The following is a 22,591-nucleotide window of genomic DNA, read 5'->3' on the forward strand; positions in this document are numbered from 1 at the left end:
ACATTTTACAGTCAGAACAACAAATGCCATCTGCAAATTTCACTGATCTTTGTTGATCGAAGGTTATGATATAATGATGGATTGTGAAATTAAATCACTTTTTGGTGTTTAACTTGTCTGACAATTACTTATCCTGGTACAGCAGGATAGCTACAGTGTAAAGCTAAACCTTAACACCAGTCTGTGGACCCTTTGTAACAGACTATGAGTATCAGCCTTTGAAAAACACTCAACTGGAACATGACACTAATGTTGGATTTCTATTTATTTATTGTTTTCACAGGCTGAGTCAACAAAATTTGTTGTAAGAGGAAGAAGCTGTTGGATTGTCCCAAAAAGAATAAAAAGTAAAAACAACACTACCCACCCAAAAACTGACACAAACAGGAAGAAATATGACACTATATAGTAAATATATACATTTCGTATGTTTCCCTGGAACAGTGACGTTACTGCCTCTGCAGTACAACCTCTGTTAATAGCCCTGCACTCCAACGCTGTCTGGTAAGAACATATTTGGACCGCATCGTACTGCCGTGTGGTACCACACTGGTTTCCTTTTTCTGTGGGTCTAGTTTATTCCCCCCCCAAAAAAAAACTGAACTGAAAGGGACCCAAACTGGCAACATCAGGGGAACCAGAATGACTCCTTCCTGCTCTTTCCTCATTGCTGCGTTGGCAGCCAGACTCAAAGCTTTACCCAACCAGGACCAAAGCAACCCTTTCTTGTCTTTTTTGTTTGGGGCTGTTGACAAGTACCAGGAAGCCAGTTATATTGTTCTGAACTTTTCCAAGCTCTTTAAAGATTAAGAGCAAGAGGACAGTGATACAGTAAGACTGTGTGTTATTGTCCCCGACTCTTGACTGCTGCTGGTCCAACTGTACATACACCAGACTGTGGAAAAGGACTGACTTCACACTAAGATTGTTGCTGTTGTTATTATTGTTGTTGCTGTGGTATCACTAAACGGGGACCCTAAAGAGAAACAACTCTGACACCAACCTTTATTTATTGGTAACATTTGATCCCAAAGGGATTCTCTTTATCATGTCCAGTTGTGTTTATTGACCAAACTTCCCTGTGAACACAAATTATCGACATGATTGAGGTCAGTCTGCTGAAGAGGTCCGATGTTGGTGCAAGTTTTGTCTGTTAGATGTCCCCCGAACTTAAACATGCCAGATGAAGAACAAATGAAAATGAAATAAATGTTGGTGTTTCGGGTTCTAAACCCAATGAGGCAATTAGATCAGTATTAACACAAGGTGGTATCACAAAAATGGGTTCGCAATTTATGCAAACTGTACACTGGTGGAACAGTTTGTACCCATAGTATTTTAGTGATTTTCTGAATGTACAACAAACCTACAGTATTATGTTCAATGCTTATTATTAGACATTTTCACCTCTTCTGCTGTTTATTTGTGAGCATATTGAACAGCTGAATCAATCCTTTGGCACCCTGAAGGTAGTTTTTACCCGCCGCCCGAATCTTCTGGCTTTATTTCCACCCAGAGGTGAAGGTAGCATTGCCACCATCAGCTAAATGTGTCATCAGACGGTGAATACATATTTAAAGGCCAATTCTGTGTACTGGTTTGCTTCCCAAATGAGTGTCCGGGCCATGAGGAGCAAAAGACTGAAGTTTGTCAGTGTTGTATATCTACCTGTAAATGATTCCACCTGACTGTGTAACATGTCATACGTGAGAATACACAAGCTCACAGTCAGTCTATCTATATGTGCTTGTTTGTTTATTTATTTATTTGCGTATCAGGGCCTAAGACCCTGATTGTGAAAATATTATTTATTCTAATGTTAAAAGAAAAAGGATGAGACATGATGCTGATTATGATGGTGCAGTCAAGTGTATGTCAGAAAGAATAAAAATGAGAACTCACCCACTTTGTTTATAGAATGAAATGAATAAATGGATAAAGTTGTCATTTACTGAGAGAAATGTTATCATTATAAACTGTCAATGCAGATGTATTTAAATATGTTCTTGTAGTTTCTCTACTATTTATGTGTAAATTAAAAGTCTATACAATAACCAGAATGTGGTTTTATGTTTAGAGCCTATTTGCCGTTGAAATCTTTTTAGGCAATGCGTTCATTCAAATCACTGATTTGAATTTAATGACATGAGCATCACAGTTAGGATCATGTGGTGCCAAAACATAGCTCACTCTGTAAATTAGAGCATTAGAGGGGCTTATTTGTATACAGGTCTAAGTTGTTTTTAAATATTGATAATTAGTGATTTTGATTTTGATTTTAAGTTTTGTACTTTAGCAGGATTTAAACACATAACTAAAGCGTTACGAGATTTTTTAAGGCAGAACCCTTGAATAAGGAGGACTGTATTCAAAGTATCAAAGTTTAAGTTGAATTTATTATTCTTGTACAAGAAGGAGCATTTAACAGTGCAACACACGGAACAGGTTACAGAGGAAAGGCTCTCTGAAGAGTCTTATCAGTTGGTTCTTATACATTTTTTGAAATGGGCTGTCTCACATTATGTATCAAAATGGCATTTCTCACGTCCTTGTCCTTGAACTACTGATATCTTTCCCTGCCATCCTCAGCAAAACACAGTCCAAATAAAACATGCAAAAAACAGGAAACACTGTTTTGGAAGGTTTAACACCCAGGTTAAGAAAAGAATGAACTCACACAGTACAAAACACATTACATGCATGCTGTACATACTAATGAAATAAGGACAAATAAGAAATGTCACAAACAGCAGCCCCAGTCATTTAACATATAATAAGAATATGAAAACATACTTTAAGATATTAAGACATGACCAAAACCTTTCATTTAGTGATCATGGATTTATTAGTCAATGTTCACAAGAAGAAAATAAAATGTATTTTTCAAATAATGGGAAAAAAGGAACATTTTTATGGTCACTTACTTTAAAACATCAAACATGAACAGCAGAGCCCCATGGACAGTACTGGTAGGGGGCGTCCTCTGCTGCACGACTTCAGCTGCCTGTTTACGGCATCTGCATCTCTGGGAGTGGTGAAGAAGAAGAGGAGGAGGAGGAGGAGGAGGAGAAGTTGCCAGCATGGCGTTCACTCTGTACACTCTCATCCAGACCGCTATCCTGTGCACTAATGCAGTGGCTGTGTTACACGAGGAGAGGTTCCTCAGTAAGAGTGAGTATCTGACGTGTTTTACTGAACTCACGGTGTGTAGCGAGCTAAACGCAGCTAGCTGGCTTTGTAACGTCACCACACTGCTGCTGCTTTCTGCTGTCGACATGTTTGTTGTCCTCATATATATTTTCCTCTTTCTGTCTGCAGTCGGCTGGGGTGTTGACCAGGGAGTTGGAGGTTTTGGGGATGATCCAGGAGTCAAAGCCCAAGTCCTCAATCTCATCCGCTCAGTCCGGACTGTCATGAGAGGTTGGAGAGCTACTATCACTATGTCCTGAAGTTTAATTAGATTGTTACAGTGTTATATTTAGTCCAGTGTAAAGTCAGAAAAAAACATTTAGCTTTGTATTTACTGTGCTTCTTTCCCCTTTCTTTGTTTCCACAGTGCCTTTGATAATAGTGAACTCTGCCTGCATTGTTCTGTTGTTACTGTTTGGTTGACATCGAAGGCCAAAATAAAGCCGGAGCAGCACCAGACATTTGCAGAGGAACAGCCACAAATGCACACACACACAGAAATATCTGTCATTCAGAGACTTCAGCCTTTGCCGATCATCAAGCAAAGGGGAAAAACCTCCCACGTGGCTGACATGGAAATAGAAAACGTAAAAAATCAACCTGCAGATGTTCAAGAACTGACCCGTCACCCGGTTGGAAATAAGGCGTGTGTGGATTTCCTAAGCTGCTCGTCAGTGTAACACCAAAAGGACAAAATAAAAATAATTCTTGAAGCCTAACCGCACACTAGAAGATGATTATCATGTCATCCTAGAGTGTCTGTCCTCACCTTCATCGTCATATGTTCATATGACACATTGAGTGTGTCACATCTTTTATCATGTAACAAATGAGAAACTTGTTAAAGACGTGTTGACATCAGTACAGCTGGACAATTTGGAAATATTCATTATGTGTCATTACATGTCTATCCAGGGCTATGGTGTGTTTTTTTAAAAATTATTACACAAAGTGTTTTTATGGCTTCTAATTTGTAATTAAGATTTTAAATGTAAAAGATTTACAATATTGCTACCACTGTGTAGGGAAATAAAAGTTACTCAAACTATGTGAACAAACTGTCAAATTATGAAAATGTTCCATTTTTCTTCTCATAACAATGTGGTGTGATGTGATGGGCAGAACTTTAATCCTGGTTAGTTGAACATTATTTTATGCACGAGATGATTCAGGATTTGTAGTATTGATAGGCTGTTTACACATCAGTACCTTCTCCGTGCCACAAACATGATTGGGAAGGTGTTGGGATGATTTTTTTTGCCTTGAAATAAATGTATTCATCATTTTAATTAAACATATCAGTTGTCTTGGTCTTCTCTGATACAAGCGTGACAGTAGAGGAATAGATAAACTCTTTTACTGTTAAACAAATAACCAAGATAAATGTTTGGTTTCAGCTCAGTGAGCATCCAGTGTGAGTAAGTTGGAGAACTTCTGTCACTTCTGAACTGAAGGTAGATGGACTGTAGATCAGTATATTTAGTTTACACAATTCTTTTTTTTTTTTACCATCCGCATTTTCCAACAAAATCGAAAAGTGTAAGAGTGTAATATTATTTGGAGCAGACCTCGATTAAGTTAGAGAACATTTCGTACGAGCTCCTTCTGACTGTAATGCACAACAGTAAATGAGTGTTTTTACATACATGAGCATGATGCAGCACTATCCTTTCACTTCTGCTCTACATGAATGTTTACATTTCCCTGGACTGTCCATCTATCCCTGCTCCACCTCATTAATGATCCCCATATGCTGTGAATTATCATCATTTCCTCCCCTGCTAAACTCCACAAACATGTTTTATTAACACTAGTTTTGATTCTAAATACGTGGGAGTTTACAGGGGATCTGTTGGAATTATAAGCATATGTTCATCAGGGAGATTTGCACAGTAAAGCCACTTTGATCTGTGATTAGTCAGAGTTTAGCTGTGGGGTCACAGTACAGTCTGTAAGTGATCACAACCGACTGTACGTACATGAATATGTATCTGCACTTCACAGGGTGTCTCAATAATAAATTATAGCACTGTGTTTTGACAGGTTAGTTTCCATTCCTTTTCATTTTAATTGTTTAGATGGTCAATTTTTTATAATAATAATAATAAATAATATAATAGAATCAAATAGTGAAATGGGGGGAAAAAACACATTTTTCAGTGCATTCTGTCAACTCAAATAAAAGTTTATCTTCATTTACATTAATTGTGAGTTGTAATAAAAATACATGAACTGACTCGAGATTTGGGATGAGACTTGAGATTTGATACCCAAAATAACAAAGACCAGTGATGAAACGGAATGGAAGGTACGGAAATTGTTCTCCATCATCATGTTTTTCACAATTATGATCAGCAAAACATTTATGTGAAAATAAAAAACGGAAAACTAAAAACTTTTGGAAACCATTTTATTCACTGGAGGTATAAAAGAGGATTTGGTCAGTGTCTGGCCTTGTGCAGATAGAAGGCTATTATGGCTTTTGGTAATGCCTCCCATCATATTAAATCTATTTGAATGCCCTAAAAGACCCACTAATGCGATACATCTGTCGGTTGTTAGTGGGATGGGACACATATGTTCGTTTTTTTTTTATTATTCTAATGAGTGACTGAGCGATTAAGTGTTTAAGGATAACCCTCTTATCATATAAAGTAGAAATAAAATAATAGTAGAGAAGAGAGAGTGATGTTACAAAGAGAGAGAGAGAGAGAGAGAGAGAGAGAGAGAGATATTAAAAAAGGGGGAAAAAACAAATGAACCCCACACCAAAAACAAAACAACACTTGAGTCGAGTAGAAGCAGTTATTGTGTCTGAGTTGCAGGGGGCGACAGAGAACAAAAACACACTTTCAACCAGCGAAGAAGAAAACGTCAACAAGAAGCAGGCGGAGCTGCAGCTAAAGGTGAGCTGTGCAGTTTGCTGACTTTCTAAACATATATATCACACTTTCACTCGGTTATTGAGCCGTTTTTACGATTAAAACCAAATAAAACCGTATCAGCCATGTTGTCGCTTATTGTTATTGTTAGCTCTCTTATCCATACAGGTGAACTGTGAGCTCCATAATGAATTAGACTTACTGATACACAGTGTCCTCACAGGAATAACACAGTAATAACAAGTAGTGCTGTCAGACTCTGCAGCACAGGTGTTTCTAATGATACTAATTAAGGCACAGTTCCAATTAGTGCAGCAGAGACTTTACAGTGAGCACCACAGCTGCACCCTGACCCTGTTTGATTATAAATGGAACAGAGCCCTAATTAGTGTCATTGGTAACACCTGTGTTCACACTGCTATGTCATGTCAATGACCGTGTCCTATTTAGAGCCATTAACCATTTTAACCTTAAAATAACTACTATCAGTGATGAGTCGGTAAAAAGAGACAACTTGATAAACGCTGATTATTAATGCACAGAAAAGTCATAAAGTCATGTACTGTATGAACACACACGTCAGAGGTCACTGAAGCCTGTTCTCAAGTCAAGTCAACTTTATTGTCAATGCTGCTATACCAGTGGTTCTTAACCTTGTTGGGGGTACCGAACCCCACCAGTTTCATATGCCCATTCACCGAACCCTTCTTTAGTAAAAAAATAAAATATGATTTTTTTACTGGTGCACAAAATGAACCGTGCATTAACATCACCTTGTTCAAATAACAAAACCAACACAGTGCATGAACTCACAACAACTTACCTCAGTGTGACTTCTGCTGTTGCCTTTGAGAGACCAGTTCAGATATGCGTGGCTTCACCTTGGCAAGTGCCAGCCTCATGTCATTTTCACAGCAAAGTCTGTTCCTTTTCTTAGTTTTTATGTCCAGCATCCTCGAAAACGATTGCTCACAAAGATATGTTGTAACAAATGGTATAAAAAATTCCAGGGCGGAGGCTCCACCGAACCCCTGAGACCGACTCACCGAACCCCTAGGGTTCAATCGAACCCAGGTTAAGAACCACTGTGCTATACTGTATGTACAGGACATACAGAGAATTGTGTTTCCCTCTTATCCTGGTGCAAACAGCATAAACATGAAATATAAAATATAAGTAAAAGATGTATAAAATAAAAATATATACAAGCTAAAAGACATCCGTGTGGCAATATGGCACAGTAACAACAGAATTATCAGTATAAATATAAGTATGGCAATATGGACAGAATTTACAGTATACACAGTGAGGTCTATCAAAAATGAAATATGTAAACAGCTGGCTGTACACAGTGCAAACTCTTTACACACACACACACACACACACACACACACACATATAAGCTTATTCTCAGTTTGGCACTTCCTTCACAGTTTCCTGTTATTAGTTGGGCTAAATACAAATAATAGATTACATGACCTACGGCCTGTATGTGTGTGTGTGTGTTTAAGCTATTTCTGATGGGTATTAAGAGCATTAATTGTACCTTCACGTTGATAACTACATAACAGAAATTCAAGCATGTCTAAATAATAGTCAAAGAGGAATAAAACACAATCCCCAAATCTGTTTTCTAGGCAGGATGTCATAAATTCTGGGGACTATCTGCTCAATAATCTTCTCAGTTTGTCCTGATGCAAGTTTGAACAACGCAGTAATCTGATCAGTTCTGCCACTACCGATGTGAATTATGATCACGGACGTATAATCTCTAAAATAATACATTATTATGACAGAATAAGCCTTTTTTTTAAATGGAGTAAAGCTCCATTTACAGTGGACCTTGGTCATATTTGGCATTTTAGTAAAACATAATCAGAGACTGCACTCCAAGCTGCTCTTATCAAAAATCCAGCTGGTTCTGGTGAGGACTGAAAACCTGTTGAAAATCATTTAAAGTAAGTGAAAGTAGAATTTCACTCACCAAATAGCAGGGAGTAATCTGCTGGTAGACAAATCTGTCATCTCACAGGGTGGCTGTTTTTAGTGTGTCAGAGTCAGGACCACGTTCACCGTCCGTCCTCTTGTGCAGGTCTCCAGCATGGCGGGCCGACGGGCTCTGAAGGCCGTGCTCATCGACCTGAGTGGAACTCTACATATAGAAGACACAGCAGTGCCTGGAGCACAGGAGGCCCTTAACAGGTAGGAAACCCCAGACCAGACACAAAATGGAGGGTCAAGAGTTTGAAGGTTACTGCATGAATGAAAGTGAACATGTATAATAAACACTGCTGCACACTGTCATGTAGTGAAGAATTGCAAAATAATGTTAGTGCCAGTCCTTTGAAGCGCACACATTTTCTTGTATTATGTTATCATTCAATTTGTTATTATAAATCCATATGAATCTAAATGATCTTTCGACTGCAAGCTATTTATGTTTTGGTGCTGTCAGGTTACGACAGGCATCTGTAGCTGTGAAGTTTGTGACCAACACAACAAAGGAGAGCAAAAGGAACTTACTGGAACGACTGCAGCGTCTCAACTTTGACCTCCAGGTGAAACATCCGTTTCATTTTCGTTGTCGTAATGTTAAAGACATGAACCGCATCAGAGGACTGGTGTGCTTGTCTGTGTATTACCCCAAAACAAACAAATGTCGGCACTCCAGAGGTCAACATCAACAACAGATTAAAAGATGATTCTCGCCTTTGGAGTTCTGTTTTTGAAAATGATTTTTACTCTGCAGGAAAAAGAGATCTTCACTTCACTGAGTGCAGCGAGGAGTTTGTTGGAGCAGAAACAACACAGGCCACTGCTGCTGGTGGAGGACAGTGCACTGGAAGACTTTACTGGTACAGAGAGAGACCATGATTCAATTATTATTTTTGTATTAGCTACATCTAAGCGATGCTGATATTGAACCTGTAGTTTACCCATCAGTTTGTTTGAAACTCTTTAAGTATTTAGTGATAATAACTGCTGTTGTTGCTGATCTGTGATCTGACCTGGGTTAAAGAGTATTACATAATATTTATTATCAGATATGTTTGCCTGACTAATCTATATATCTTTAAGTTCACTTTATCAATTAATCATTTACTTTGAAAATGATAAAAAAAAATGTGACAAATAGCCAAATTACCAGACCCCATATTTGACCAATTTAAAATGATATATCTTTCCATCTCCAGGTATTGACACGACAGAGCCAAACGCAGTCGTCATTGGACTAGCTCCTGATCATTTCAACTACCAAACACTGAACAAGGCTTTCAGGTGGCAAACTCATTCATACGATACGTTATTCAGTTGATCAAACTGTTTCCACTTACTCACTTACTGTAATCTTGCATACTTCTCCTAGAATGATTCTGGATGGAGCTCCTCTCATTGCCATCCACAAGGCTCGGTACTACAAACGTAAGGATGGGTTGGCGCTGGGCCCTGGGCCCTTTGTGACAGGACTTGAGTACGCCACAGACTGTAAAGCTACTGTGGTGGGGAAGCCGGAAAAAACTTTTTTCAATCAGGTAAGAAATGGATGTTTTTGTATTTCCATCAAGAAATCAGAAGAGGCTTCTGTATTTAGCAATATTCAAAACACATTCTTACTCGCAAAATTAGACAAATTATTTTTTGGCAGATTTCTGTATTTTTTGGGATTCTTTTGCCTCAATTGATTTCATACTTATGAGGCATCTTGTTGGTTGTTTCCTTTGAACAGGCTCTGTCTGATTTAGGATGTAGCCCAAATGAAGCTGTCATGATTGGAGATGTAAGTATGTCAGTTGTAATTCATGAAGCAAGTTAATTAAGTTGGCATATCAGACGATGTTCATTGAGAAGGATTTCAGAACCTAGTTTTGACTTATATGATAAAAATATGAACAACCTTCTTCCTGTTGGAATTTCCACAACAAATAAAATCAAACTTAATTATGTTAGAAAAGTTGTTGCTGTTTTCCCACAGGATGCCAGAGACGATGTAGGTGGGGCGCAGAACACAGGAATGTTGGGAATTCTTGTCAGAACCGGTAAGAACAAACTCCTCCATTTAATTTCCAGTTAATTCCCCCTCCACCAGTTTCATTCATTTTTCCAATTATTTCCTTTTCACATGGTACCTAAACTTACTCGACAGCAACTGACAATGTCTCATCTCTTCATCTTGTTCTTCCTCTGTCACGTCTCCATTATGGTATTTTTCTCTCAGTAGCTATAGAACACTAATCCAGTTATAATGATGATTATTGTTGTTTGTGTGATTGTTGGCATTTCACCCTCTCTCAGGTAAATACAGGGAAGGAGATGAGAATAAAATCAACCCTCCTCCACATTTGACATGTGACAGTTTCCCAGACGCTGTTGAACACATCCTGAAGAACCTGCTATAAGCTATTAGAAACAACAGAACTCCATGTTTATTTTGTCAAAAACCTTTGATTTGCACAAGAAAACTCACAGCTGTAGACCGTTTTAACTCCTTATCCAGTCAGCCTGATTAAAGGAAAACTAACTATATTGAAATGTGGGACTACATTCTCTCCATAGGACCACGGTATTAAAAGTACAGCATGCACTTCAAAAGTACCCATCACCTGTTGCCATGACAAATGTCTTGTCCTGTTATCATGATGTATAAATATAACTTTGAATAAAAAAAATCATTAAAATACTCATAACTATTTTTATTTTTCCATTGTGCTTATAATCATTGAACAGATAGACTAAGAAAAAACATCATTTTATAGACTGCAGTGCTGTGTGGGATCATTTTTAATTGAACAATGTCAAATATTCAACCAGACGTTCATGTGGACACAGCTAATTTGATTTTGTTAAACTTGCTAAATAAAAAAGCAGGCAACGTCTTTGTTTGAATGTCAGTGTGTGTAACGTGATGAAACTGGAGCTTAAAAAGGTTATTTAAGAAAGCCTTAATAAAAGCACAGTGTTACCATGGCTCCCACTAAACTAACCTCGGCAGGTCAATTTTAATACAGTAAGAAAAAACACTTGAGATATGCTGTAGTGTTAGTATAAAAAGTCTTTTTGTGTGTGTAAGTGTGGTCATACAGATTCATACTCTCTCTCCCAGGCTGCATATCTCTTCATCAGGTTTCTGGCTGAGGGTTTGGTGTGCGCAGTGACTTCCAGGAAGTCAGCTGTTGTCACCGTTTCCAGCTGGATGGCAGGCATGTCAGTATCTCCTGTGAAGGAGAATCCCTGTGAGGTTACAGTGTTTTTTTTTTCCAGGGGCACTTGATAGAAAACATGGCTGTAAAGGTTGTCCTACCGTCCTGATGTGACTCCAGAGCATCAAAGATCTTGCGGACAGGTCTCATAGCGGCCTCCTTACACACCAGTCTGATATCAGAGCCCGAGTAACCCTCCATCCCCTGAAACAGACACAGACAGTAACTGATTTATATTTAATCTCAAACATTATAATTATTAATATATCCATGGCAAACAAAATGTGAAGTAGATAAATGATTAAACACAGATTGAATTAAACTGCCCCGACTGTAACACATACCTTTGCCAGAGTTTCGTAGTCCAGCTCAGTTCGGAGCTCTACCCCTCCTGTGGAGGTAAGAGGAGGCAGCCAATGGGAGACCATGGCTTGGCGAGCTGGCGAGGAGGGAAGACTAACAAGAATCCTCTTCTCTAACCTCCTCAGCATGGCATGGTCCAGTTCCCTGAGAGTAGAGCAGGAATAGAAATCTGTAGACTGTAGTTCTTGTTCACTACCACTTTTCCTCGACACAGTTTCATTATTGACATAAAAAAAGAGAGAAACTAAATTCTGCTGATAATACTCAGCAGAATAACAGATAGCTTAACATTTGTTGGTTTTGAATGCAGGATGTAATTGTAGTGGAGTATTTTTTATAGTGCATCTGAATACTTCCCTCCGCCACTGGAGGTCATTTCCATTAGGAAATATAAAATGCTGACTGCGGTCTGTACATACTGTATGTGGTGTGTGTTTATGTTTAAGTCTTACCAAGGTAAGTTGGAAGCAGCCAGTACAAACACCAGGTCCTCTGATCTCGCCAGTCCGTCCATCTGAACCAGCAGCTCGGTCTTCATCCTGCGACTTCCCTCGTGTTCTCCTCTGAAAACAGACATACTGTTACATCACATCTGTGTTTACCACTGCATCACTCGTGCAATGCTCTTTATATTGACATGAGGAAATAGTAACTACAGGGTCACCAGTGTTAGTCTCTGTACAGTGTTCATGCAATGGTTTCCTTAGTTTAATGAGGAGCTTCATAATTATGGATCCATTTTTCAATTCTGTTTATTATACATACCATATATTTGGATCGCAACTATTTTAGTGTAAGTTTTACTACATTTTTAAATCTACATTCAGACCTTAATTATGGCTAAAATGATTTATATAGTTAAAATGAATTATGACATTTTACTTTTATATTTTGTACAGATGTCTGATGTGAGATTGTTATAAAAGGAGCGTTACTGAGCTCACAGTTTACAGACGTCTCACAGCGAGTTATCGCCCTTTTTTCAAGGACACTTTGTCCCACCAGACACACTGGCTATTGCAGGAAGTGAACTGCTAACCTTCAGCACTACATTTCCATGTACCAGACTTCGTGGTTCAGCTCACCCCATGCTGTTTCCTCTCTGGCTCATCACTGACTCCAGCTCATCCAGGAAGATGGTGGATGGGGCGTGGTACCTGGCCAGCTCAAACAGAACCTGCAAACATATAGATATACTTATCTCAAATACAAAATTTAAAGAGTAGGAGATAATGTGTTTTTTGTAGTATTTGGCGTATGTGTGTGTTAAAGAATAACCTACCCTGACCAGTTTCTCAGAGTCTCCTCTCCACTTGCTGACGATGCTGGAGGCTGAGATGTTGAAGAAGGTCGTCTTACACTCTGTAGCCACGGCCTTGGCCAGCAGCGTCTTACCTGTACCTGTATGTATGTGAGTCAGAAGGTCCCAAGAGGTGCATGTCAGGAAGAATTCTAAAATGTAGAACTTAGTAAAATTCTTTAAAGTAGGCCACTCAATAACACTGTCTTTCATTAGTGAGCTTGATGAATGTTTACAGCACTGGAGGTCTTACCTGGGGGGCCATAGAGCAGCAAGCCCTTCCATGGAGACAGAATGCCTGTGAATAGCTGTGGGTACTTTAACGAGAGAGAAATTCAAATTCAAATTAAAAGACAGAACAGAACAGACAAACCTTTAGTAAATCACATTAGAATTCAATACTGTATCGCTGAAAACATATCCTTTCAACAACAAAACATGCATTACAGTTCTCTGCAGACCAATCAGGAGCTGAACTGTGTACAAAGAAAACTGCCTGGCTTGATGTATAGCTCAGTCAGTGCTGCAAATACCAAATACCACAAATTAGTCTAAATTTTAGGTGGCAAACAGAGGGCCGAGTCAAATCACCAAACTGACCTTATACCCCAGAGAATGAATAATAATGGAGACAGAGGTTAGGGATTGTGGGGAGGTGGAGGTACGGTGTTATTCAATAAAACAGGCTGGCAGAAAAGAGGATTGACACATCACTCCTCATCTCCGTCTGTAAATGTCAAGAGGATGCAGACAACCTGATTTGTTGTCATATCTAGGTGATGATGATAGAAGCATGTATGTATTTTCTGTGTGTGTGTGTGTGTGTGTGTGTGTGTGTGTGTGTGCGTCCTCTACTGATGTGTTTACGGGGCAGGTTTTATTTGTATGTCCAATTTCTGTATGTAGCAGCAAAATTGCATGAATGTGGCTGTATATATATATTTTTATTTTTTTATATGGTGTAGTGTGGTGTAGCTTGTGTTTCTTCCTCCCTGTCTATCTATCAATCTGTGTATGTGTGTGTTACCATATTATCCCAGATATAGATTTAATGTCAGCCTAACAGACTGGCCTGACCCGCCACCCTCCTTCTCTTTAAGCCCTTTAAAGGAGATGTATTCAGAATCGAAGACGGGCGACCGGAGCTGAAATACCAGCATGCCCAGGCAGCGGACGCACCTTAATGGGATAGACGACGGCCTCTTTGACTAATCGTTTTGCGTCCTCCAGGCCGATGATGTCCTCCCATCGCACATTGGGGCTGTGCAAATAGATGTCCTTTAGGGGTGAAAACACACACGCACACGCGCACAAACATAAGAGTGAGAGATGCACGTGAAAGACATCAGCTAGAGTTGGACGCACACACCCTGGTGCGATTAGGTGTGTGTAAATAGGTGTCGTTTAGAATGAAACATCACATAAGGGAAACAGATAGAACCTGGGCCTTCATTAATACAACAGCTCAATTCATTCACAACGTAGCTCTTTACTGCTCTCTCGTGGACACATTTGGTATCACTAAAAGCATATTTTTACTGCCACAAGTTCAGATCAAATCAGCTCCTCTACATGTTTGTTTTTCAACATGTTTGTTAGGTTTCTTATATTATTATAATATAGTCATATTTTAATGTGTGCGCATTACCCTGCTGATGATTGCAGCGAGTTCTCTCATCTCACCGCTCATTCCAGAAAAGCCACTCAGGGGCTTCAGCAGCCGTTCCTGTGGTAGAGCATTAAATTATTATTACTGGTTGTAGTCTATTAGTTTTACTACTGTTTCTTTTCATGTATTTTGTGCACTGAAATACCTTAAGAAATACAATAAATTAAAATACTTATAATACATTTTATTTCAGGGTGCCTTTCAGGACACTCACAGAAGAAGAAGAAAAAAAGAACCAAATACAAAATTTTTGCATGTTTTAACTGCTCATCATGAGGATGAGGGTCCAGAATAATTACCATGTGATCTGAGTCACTGCCAGCTCCTCTAACAGCGTCATGAATTGAACCTTTGCCGTCAGTCATCTGGTGGTAAAGCAGGTAATACAAGATTTTGACACATGTATTGTACATATTTGTCATTGTACATATTTATCAGTTTACATGTATGCTTTGTATTCATGAGGGACTTGTCATTGTTCACTGTTCATGTCTGCCACAAACATACAGGTGCTGGATTAGGAATAAATGTCCTTTTTTAAAATGAGAGACTGAACCCATCTATGAAATCATTTTAATACACAATAACTGATTCTGTCACATTTCCAGATCAATATACAAGATTGTTTTTTTTAATTATTAAAACATGGAACAGATGTGGGAGATTATTTGATGAAAGTCATCACTTATGACAGAAAATTACATCCTGATTATTTGCTGTTCATTTATAATTTTACTGGATGACTGTTAATAATATCTGAAGTCCTTAAAACAATATTGATAATTTTCTTTTGTGTATAAAAACAGTCATTTCCCCAGTACCTTTCTGTTCATGGCTGCCTCCCCTGTTGGTCCATTTTTAATGGAGGAAACATTGAGGCCAAACTCTGACGACTCTGGAGGAACAGAAGAACCGTTCTCCTGGGAATTGAAACACAGTCATCAGGGTGTCAGAATAATCCCCTTTTTTATTTTAATATTCTTATCTAGGTTATTCTGTGTTTAATGCTGTACATTTGTGTGTGAACTGGCGGCTGTCTTCTTGGCTCCGTTTCCAGACTGTGGGCTTTGGGTTGGGTTGATTTTGGGAAGAGGCTTCACAGCTGAGCAGGGACTCCTGAAGGACAAAGAGAGACATCCAGGGCATCAGTCAATGTCAGTTTTCATGTTGTCAGAATGTATGGAGAATGTGTAACTATTACAGCTTGACCATGAAATAAAAAGAAATAGATGAAGAGACTCGCCTCTTTACTCCACCACTTCTTGCATATCTGTTTTCACCTAGAGAAAATAAGAACAGAACATATGAATTGACAATAATTGCGTTTGTGTACATCATGTAACAGCAAATATATCCCAATAATGAGTTAATGTCTGTGCTTAATGTGTCATATACCTGGTTCTGCAGTTTTCTTCATGAGTTTGGGATATTTCTGGAACTTGACATAGTGATAGCTCTCGTACTCCATCAGCACCATCTCCAGATCGATGTTATCACAAACCTCGAACTTCCTCACACCTCCATTAGTCTCCTGGTCCAAGGCCATTGCTGCAGCCACATATCTGTTGAATGGACACACATAAGAAATCACACACATGTTGAGAATATCAAAAAGTAAAACAGACAAGGTCAACGATGTCTGTTGTCCTGTGCAGTTAGCCGGAGGAGTCCCACATGATTTAGCTCTGATGTGTTTTGTTGATGAATTGCATGTAGCCAATAAAGTCAGACACTTTCTGTACACACACTCACACACACACACAGACTTCTGTAGGGTTTTATAAACTGGCATATGCTTTGTATTTGTGTAACTCACATACCTGCTTCTTCAGTGTATTACAGTAATTAAATTGCATCTGTGTTATTACTGTAACATTTCATCTAACAAAGACAGAGTCTAGGTTTAGATCGCTGCAACATGTGTCATCGAGACTGTTATAAAAATTAGGATTATACTGGGGTTCAGATGTTTTAACTCATATAGTGTGTGTGTTTCCTGTTTTTTGTATGTCTCGTGCACTTCCCTTATTTTGGACTGTGTTTTACTGAGGATGGCAGGGAGAGATAATTATAAATCAGTGGTTCAAGGACAGGAGAGACGAGGATGTGAGAAACAGGCCTGAGAAGTAGAAGAGACAAGGATGTGAGAGACAGGCCTGAAAAGTGTCATTTTGGACAAGAAACATAATGTTCATTACTAAGCGGAAAACCAAAAAAGGAAAGTGTTATTGGGGAGATGTCCGAGACAGCCCATTTTGAGAAAATTGTATAAGAACCACCTGACAGAGCTCCTCAGAGAGCCTTTCCTCTGTAACCCGTTTTGTGTGTTGCACTGTTAAACGCTCCTTCTTGTACAAGAATAATAAATTCAACTTAAACTTTGATACTTTGAATCCAGTCCTACTTATTCAAGGGTTCTGCCTTAAACAGACCTGTTTAAAAACGCCTCTGTATACCTGTTTTTAAGAAACTCTGGATAAGACCACCATACCACTGCATGTCAACCACCCGTGTGACAGCACACAGCTTCATACTGACCCTTGCCCCAGCAGGTGTTGGTAAATCAGGATGAGGAGGCTCTTCTTCCTCATCTCAGTCCTCAGCTCATCCTGTTGGACAACCACACAGAACACACTCACAACCTCAAACACACCTGCTGCATTAACGTAAACAGCAGTCATTATTTTTCACATTTTTACTAGATATATCCGGACAGGTAGCCCTCATTAAGTATACTGTTAAAACCTGTTTTTGACATCAGTAATAGTACTCGAGTATTGTAGTTTACTGTGGTGTCCTTTCCTTCAGAGCCAGTAGGGGGCGACAAATCACCACAAAACCACCTGACTCGGTATCTAGGCAACCGGTAGACGCCGAGTAATTGTGGCACATGCAAAATTAGCCTGATTAGCTCAGCGGCTAACTGCTCGCCCTTTTAATTGTGCCACTTTATCTGATGTTTACCGTGAAAACATAATGTGCAAAACCTCTAGACACATGCTAAGATCAGTATAACGTCGCTTATCAGCTCGGGCAGTTAATATATAAACTGTTACATGGCCCTCTACCAAGGTACCATTGCTAGTCACATCACAATAAGACTTTGTTCACTCACCGCCTCCCGGGCTTGATGGGCGATTTTCATAGATTGATATGAAAGCTCCATCATGTTTGTGAAAGGTTGATGTAGAAGTAGTAAAAGTCTTTGGGATGTTCGTCAGCTGTTTCTGAAGTCTGTGTGCCGTGTGTAGTGTCTTTATTCCCCCTCGAGGCTACCGTACATACAGGTGTATGTGTGAGTAAATAACTCATAGAAATACAGAGTCTCGCTACTTCTACTTGGAAATCTAACATGATTTATTCCAAAATACTAATCTAAAATTACAAAGTAAAACGTATTTTTTAATTAAAGAATGATATTAGATGTGGTTGGATTCTCTGGAAATCAGATTAAATAGACCTCTCATGAAGATTTTGTGAACAGTAATTGAAACGGCAAAATTCTAATAAAATACACCTGAATAACAATAACCTCCCTTACTGGATTGTACTTTTCAATGCAGACTGGTATTACATACAGAACTATAAGAACTGTTGTTGTGATGTTTCACTTTAAGTAAGGCACAAATATTTTAGATATTAGTTGAAATATTGAACTTCAGCCTTTTTTTTGGTTTGTTTTTTTAGGGATCATATTATGGTTTATAGTTTCTACAATGATGTAAAAAGACTTCCAGACAAAAATCTGAAGTGATGTGGTACTGAATGTGTCCACTAGAGAGCAGGGCAGATCTTTGGTGTGAGTAAATTGAGGTAATAATAAAGATTCAGGTTCTATCTACTTCCCTGAACTGATGTTTCATTCCAAATGACACCTCTTTATGCAAGCCTAACTGCACGCAGATGTGTGTAAGTGTCTGTGTGTGTTCATGCACGGACTGGCTTTTTACTTTACTTTTTTTGTGGCTGTGAATTTTGATTTCTATTATTTTGCATTGTTTCTATCCATCCTTTTGTCATTTTTCTGTCCTTGCATCCATAACTGCGCTTGTGTGTTCTCGCCTAAAGCATCCATCGGCACAGCACCAATGTGCGATGGGAAGACACAAAACGATTAGTCAAAGAGGCCGTCATCTATCCCATTAAAGTGCACCTGCTGCCTGGGCATGCTGGTATTTCAGCTCTGGTCGCCCGTCTTCGATTCTGAATACATCTCCTTTAAAGGGCTTAAAGAAATGAAGGGTGGCGGGTCAGGCCAGTCTGTTAGGCTGACATTAAATCTATATCTGGGATAATATGGTAACACACACATACACAGATTGATAGATAGACAGGGAGGATGGGACATCAGAGTGGATATACAGGCTATATCTGCAAGCCTTATGCACATTTACACACCTTCATTTCTATGCATGCATATACAAAAGCAGGCACAGGCAACCACACACATGAAACACACACACACACACTTCTATCATCATCACCTGGACCTCTCTCGTGGATATGATGACAACAAATCAGGTTGTCTGCATCCTCTTGACATTTACAGACAGAGATGAGGAGTGATGTGTCCATCCTCTGTTCTGCTGGCCTGTTTTATTGAATAACACCATCTGTTCATGCAGCATCCCTCCAACTACCCACAATCCCTGAACTCATCTCTAGTTTTATTAACTCTCCAGAGTATATAAGGTCAGTTTTGTGATTTCACTCAGCTTGTTTACCACCTTAAATTACCCCTATTGTTTATATTTGGTTGTTTTGAAGAACAAAGGCATCCGTGATGGATTAAATACTATGGTTGTAAGTCATTGAGATCCAATGTATAGTTATTATAGGCTTCTGTGATGAAAGCCACTATATGCCAGTGGTTCTAGGACTTTTTTTAAAGGCTTAGTACAGGTGAGTTCTTTTAGATTGATCATGATTTTTTTTATGTATGTCATAAAAACTAATAAACCAGGCTTCCATACTTTTCCTTTAAAAACATTTATTTTGGTAATGACAGTTTTCAGTTTTACCTTACAGTAAATTGCTCGTTTGAGCATTTAAGGAAGGAATGAATCAACGCTCCTACTGATGCTGATGTATTTAAACCAAATAAGTCCAGTTTTGTACAGTATACGGTATAATTGAACTCACACAGAAACCATATATGGTATTTGATGGTTTCAGGCATACGTCTGAAAATAAGTGTATTTTATCTGAAAATGTTCAAACTAGGAGACGGTGGTTTCAGCAGCAGTGATTTGTTTGCACAGTGCAATTCCAGATGAAATACACCAATATTATTTCTGAAAGGCTTCGATTTTCTGCCATTTTCGCTCTGTATTATATTACAATGTAGAGGACGATGACTGTAGATTGTGTTCTTGCCCTGTTGGGCTAGTGCAAGTACCAGAAAATGAACGGCGGATGAAGACACAGTGGCCAAGCAGCCTCACTTGGTCAGAGCTCAAAATTATTCAAGTTTATCTCTACAGTTCCATCTTATAAATGATTGTACCAACCCTATTTCAGCACATAAAAATGTCAGAAATATTTCAGATGTGGTTTTTGAATTAAGCCACCTTTTACATATTCAATCCATCCTATTAAATAAACTAAACATGTGTACAACTTACAGTTTAACACGGCAGAGGTCATAAGTACAGAACAGTAAGGTAAGTTTTCAAATATAGATTTCAAACATTCCAAAAAATTTAAATTTCTCAAGACATTTGTTGTGTGCATAACAGCACCACACAGTGTACAGTATTCAGTATATATATTAATTGCTTTATAATGTGAAAAGAAGCCACAGGGCTACAAATCTGATTAGATAACCCGTTACCAAGGTGTTGAGAGAAAGAAAATGATTCACCCCTGATATATTAAGCCTAAAATAGTTAAGAGTTATGAGAAAAACAAAGAGGTAATTTGAAAACGTCTCCATTAAAAATCTGTAGCTCTGAAGTAGTCGAACCCACACCATGATATAGTGACTATTTCAGGTATGACCTGAACTAAAGCGCATAATGAATCAAACATGGCACATTTCTACAGGCAGTTTTCTTCAGTATATCCCTCCAGGTTTTCCACATTTTCAAAACAATATAACCGATCATTGATTGTAAAATTATGAGGAAATGGAGCCAAATATAAAGACAGGCTTGATCTTTGGAGCAAAATGTGCTTCTTGGCTTCTAGACATTAGTTTCTGTGATTGTTTAGGAACTTATGAAGACTCTTATTTACTGAGAGTCCACATGCATAGAAATATGAAACAAGTATTTACTAAGAAAATAGTGGCTTTGGCTTTGCATTATATATTGTGTATTTGTTTTACAAGCCAAATTACGCATTGCATATTTGTTTTAAAAATAATTTATTGGTCCTCAATTTTGACGATCAACACCCAGTTCTCATATCACAGCTTCAGCATTTTTTAAATCAGTGCTTATTGTTAAAAGTAGTTGGTTGCTAAAAGTTTTAATGCTCAAAGCCTGGTTATGAATTTTTCCTAGAAGAATCTCAGAATTGGCAACTACACACAACTACATACAAACTACTTGTCATTCGTTGTCTTTGGGGCTCAATTCTTTAAGAAAGATCCTTGAAAACATGAATGTTGTCACTTACTATGTAGGCAGTTTGAGCTCTCAGAGGAAGGCTCATTGTGTAGTGTACGGTGCTGACTATCACTAAGGGCAACGGACTAAGGCTTCACTGAGAGTTCTTGGGTGTTACTGATTTTGGAGAGTGTTATAGCATTGAGTGGTAATTGTTGCATTGTTGTGGTTGCAGTTTGACATCACAGGGTAAAGTGAAAGAGGCTTCTTTCAGACAGCCTTAATGAGAGGCAAGAACATAAATGTAGACAAGATTAACTGTACTGGTGCAAATTTGAATGGACTACAATTGCAGGTAAAAATATTCAAACTTTGAATGTTTGAATGTTGAATGTTTTGATGTTATTGTCCCTGTGTGGGTATCTGAGCCTCGACCGTGCCTCAGAAAACTCCGGCCTCTGTAAGTAGTGTACCAGCTTCGAGCAGCAGACATTTGACATAGACACGTATGGTGTAGAACATTGTGACGAAGTCCTGGGTGCTGAACAAGGTGTCTGCCAGAGCGAATCCCAACGTGGAGGGGATGAAGCCTTGGCCGTACTCCACCATCCACGTCCCAGCGCTCCAGTGGACCGACGTGGCTTCACCTACACTGTGTACGATGGTGTCACCTGTGGGGGGGAGAGAAAGGAAAGAGAAACAAACTCACCCAACCTACTTTTGTCATTCAGGAATGTTTACCCCATTCACATGAAAACATAAAACTGCAGACAAAAATATGTTACCAGGGTAGTATATTTCACTCTTGGTTGTCCCCTCTTTCCACTGCCTGAAGGTTCCTGATATGATGGTGTCAGAAATCTCAGCCCAGTAACGACCTGAAAGAAGAAGGGAGCAGATGTGGTGTCACATTTCTGTTGCCTCTACAGATGATCACAGGTGCCAAGAAAAAGGCCAAGAGTAGGAAACATATGATTTGTGTTTGCCTCATGGAAATGCAAGAATACAGACATACATATAACAGTATAAAGACAGTAAAGGTCAAATCTGATTGTGGCCCTCTTCAACATAATTCAACCTTTCTTAGAATCATTTATATTTTCATGATCCTTTTCTTCCAGCAAACATTTTTAATTCAACAATTCAGTATGACCACGCAGACGACCACTTTCATTCCTCACCTGAGTGTCCTCCTGTGTCCACCGCTGTACCGAAGAGCAGCAGGTATTCTGTGAGCGAGGCGTGGAGAAGACACATGGAGCCCATCCAACCTCCAGCATTCACAAACACCCACTGCAGGTCCTCGTCCGGCAGGATGTGGCCAGGATACCTAGTTCAGTGACACTTTATTAGCCTGCACATATTTGCATCAGAAAGATTAGTGGAAAAACTGTCTAAGGAAGAGTGATAAATGATAATCATGATTTTTTATATATATA

At 38.9% G+C, this 22,591-nt stretch overlaps 5 protein-coding genes across 6 annotated transcripts in view; 3 read left to right on the forward strand and 2 right to left on the reverse strand.

Moving 5' to 3' along the window:
• Positions 1-1,837, forward strand: part of skor2 (SKI family transcriptional corepressor 2) — a 106,311-nt gene extending 104,474 nt beyond the window's left edge. Inside the window, exon 13 of the mRNA XM_027278561.1 lies at positions 284-1,837. The gene's annotated coding sequence lies outside the window, so the exon portion shown is untranslated. The remainder of the gene's footprint in view (positions 1-283) is intronic.
• Positions 1,838-2,999: 1,162 nt separating this feature from the next.
• Positions 3,000-4,353, forward strand: ier3ip1 (immediate early response 3 interacting protein 1). Its single transcript, XM_010756652.3, has 3 exons — positions 3,000-3,171; positions 3,319-3,420; positions 3,557-4,353. The coding sequence occupies exons 1-3, from the start codon at positions 3,081-3,083 to the stop codon at positions 3,610-3,612; spliced, it is 249 nt and encodes an 82-aa protein (XP_010754954.1). The 5' UTR covers positions 3,000-3,080; the 3' UTR covers positions 3,613-4,353.
• A 1,612-nt stretch (positions 4,354-5,965) lies between these two features.
• Positions 5,966-10,653, forward strand: hdhd2 (haloacid dehalogenase-like hydrolase domain containing 2). The gene is made up of 9 exons (XM_019271759.2): positions 5,966-6,095; positions 8,164-8,273; positions 8,527-8,629; positions 8,821-8,926; positions 9,266-9,350; positions 9,439-9,604; positions 9,799-9,849; positions 10,045-10,108; positions 10,365-10,653. Exons 2-9 carry the CDS (start codon positions 8,173-8,175, stop codon positions 10,466-10,468), a joined length of 780 nt encoding a protein of 259 aa, XP_019127304.2. The 5' UTR covers positions 5,966-6,095; positions 8,164-8,172; the 3' UTR covers positions 10,469-10,653.
• Positions 10,654-10,749: 96 nt separating this feature from the next.
• katnal2 (katanin p60 subunit A-like 2) lies at positions 10,750-17,893 on the reverse strand. The gene is made up of 16 exons (XM_019271758.2): positions 17,717-17,893; positions 17,140-17,210; positions 15,997-16,163; positions 15,845-15,881; positions 15,615-15,717; positions 15,423-15,521; positions 14,901-14,966; positions 14,581-14,658; positions 14,112-14,210; positions 13,186-13,249; positions 12,915-13,033; positions 12,718-12,809; positions 12,085-12,195; positions 11,614-11,776; positions 11,371-11,473; positions 10,750-11,284 (listed from the first exon to the last, which is right to left on the reverse strand). The coding sequence occupies exons 1-16, from the start codon at positions 17,768-17,770 to the stop codon at positions 11,145-11,147; spliced, it is 1,566 nt and encodes a 521-aa protein (XP_019127303.2). The 5' UTR covers positions 17,771-17,893; the 3' UTR covers positions 10,750-11,144.
• Positions 17,894-19,588: 1,695 nt separating this feature from the next.
• Positions 19,589-22,591, reverse strand: part of sigmar1 (sigma non-opioid intracellular receptor 1) — a 4,888-nt gene continuing 1,885 nt past the window's right edge. For both annotated transcript variants that reach the window (XM_010742245.3, XM_027278604.1), the window contains exons 3-5: positions 22,334-22,482; positions 21,938-22,030; positions 19,589-21,823 (exon numbers count right to left, since the gene is read on the reverse strand). In XM_010742245.3, coding sequence (XP_010740547.2) covers positions 21,594-21,823; positions 21,938-22,030; positions 22,334-22,482 — 472 coding nt within the window. In that variant the 3' untranslated portion in view covers positions 19,589-21,593. The remainder of the gene's footprint in view (positions 21,824-21,937; positions 22,031-22,333; positions 22,483-22,591) is intronic.

This window comes from Larimichthys crocea, chromosome IV (genome assembly GCF_000972845.2).
Source record: "Larimichthys crocea isolate SSNF chromosome IV, L_crocea_2.0, whole genome shotgun sequence".
In the NCBI taxonomy this organism is placed as follows: domain Eukaryota; kingdom Metazoa; phylum Chordata; class Actinopteri; family Sciaenidae; genus Larimichthys; species Larimichthys crocea.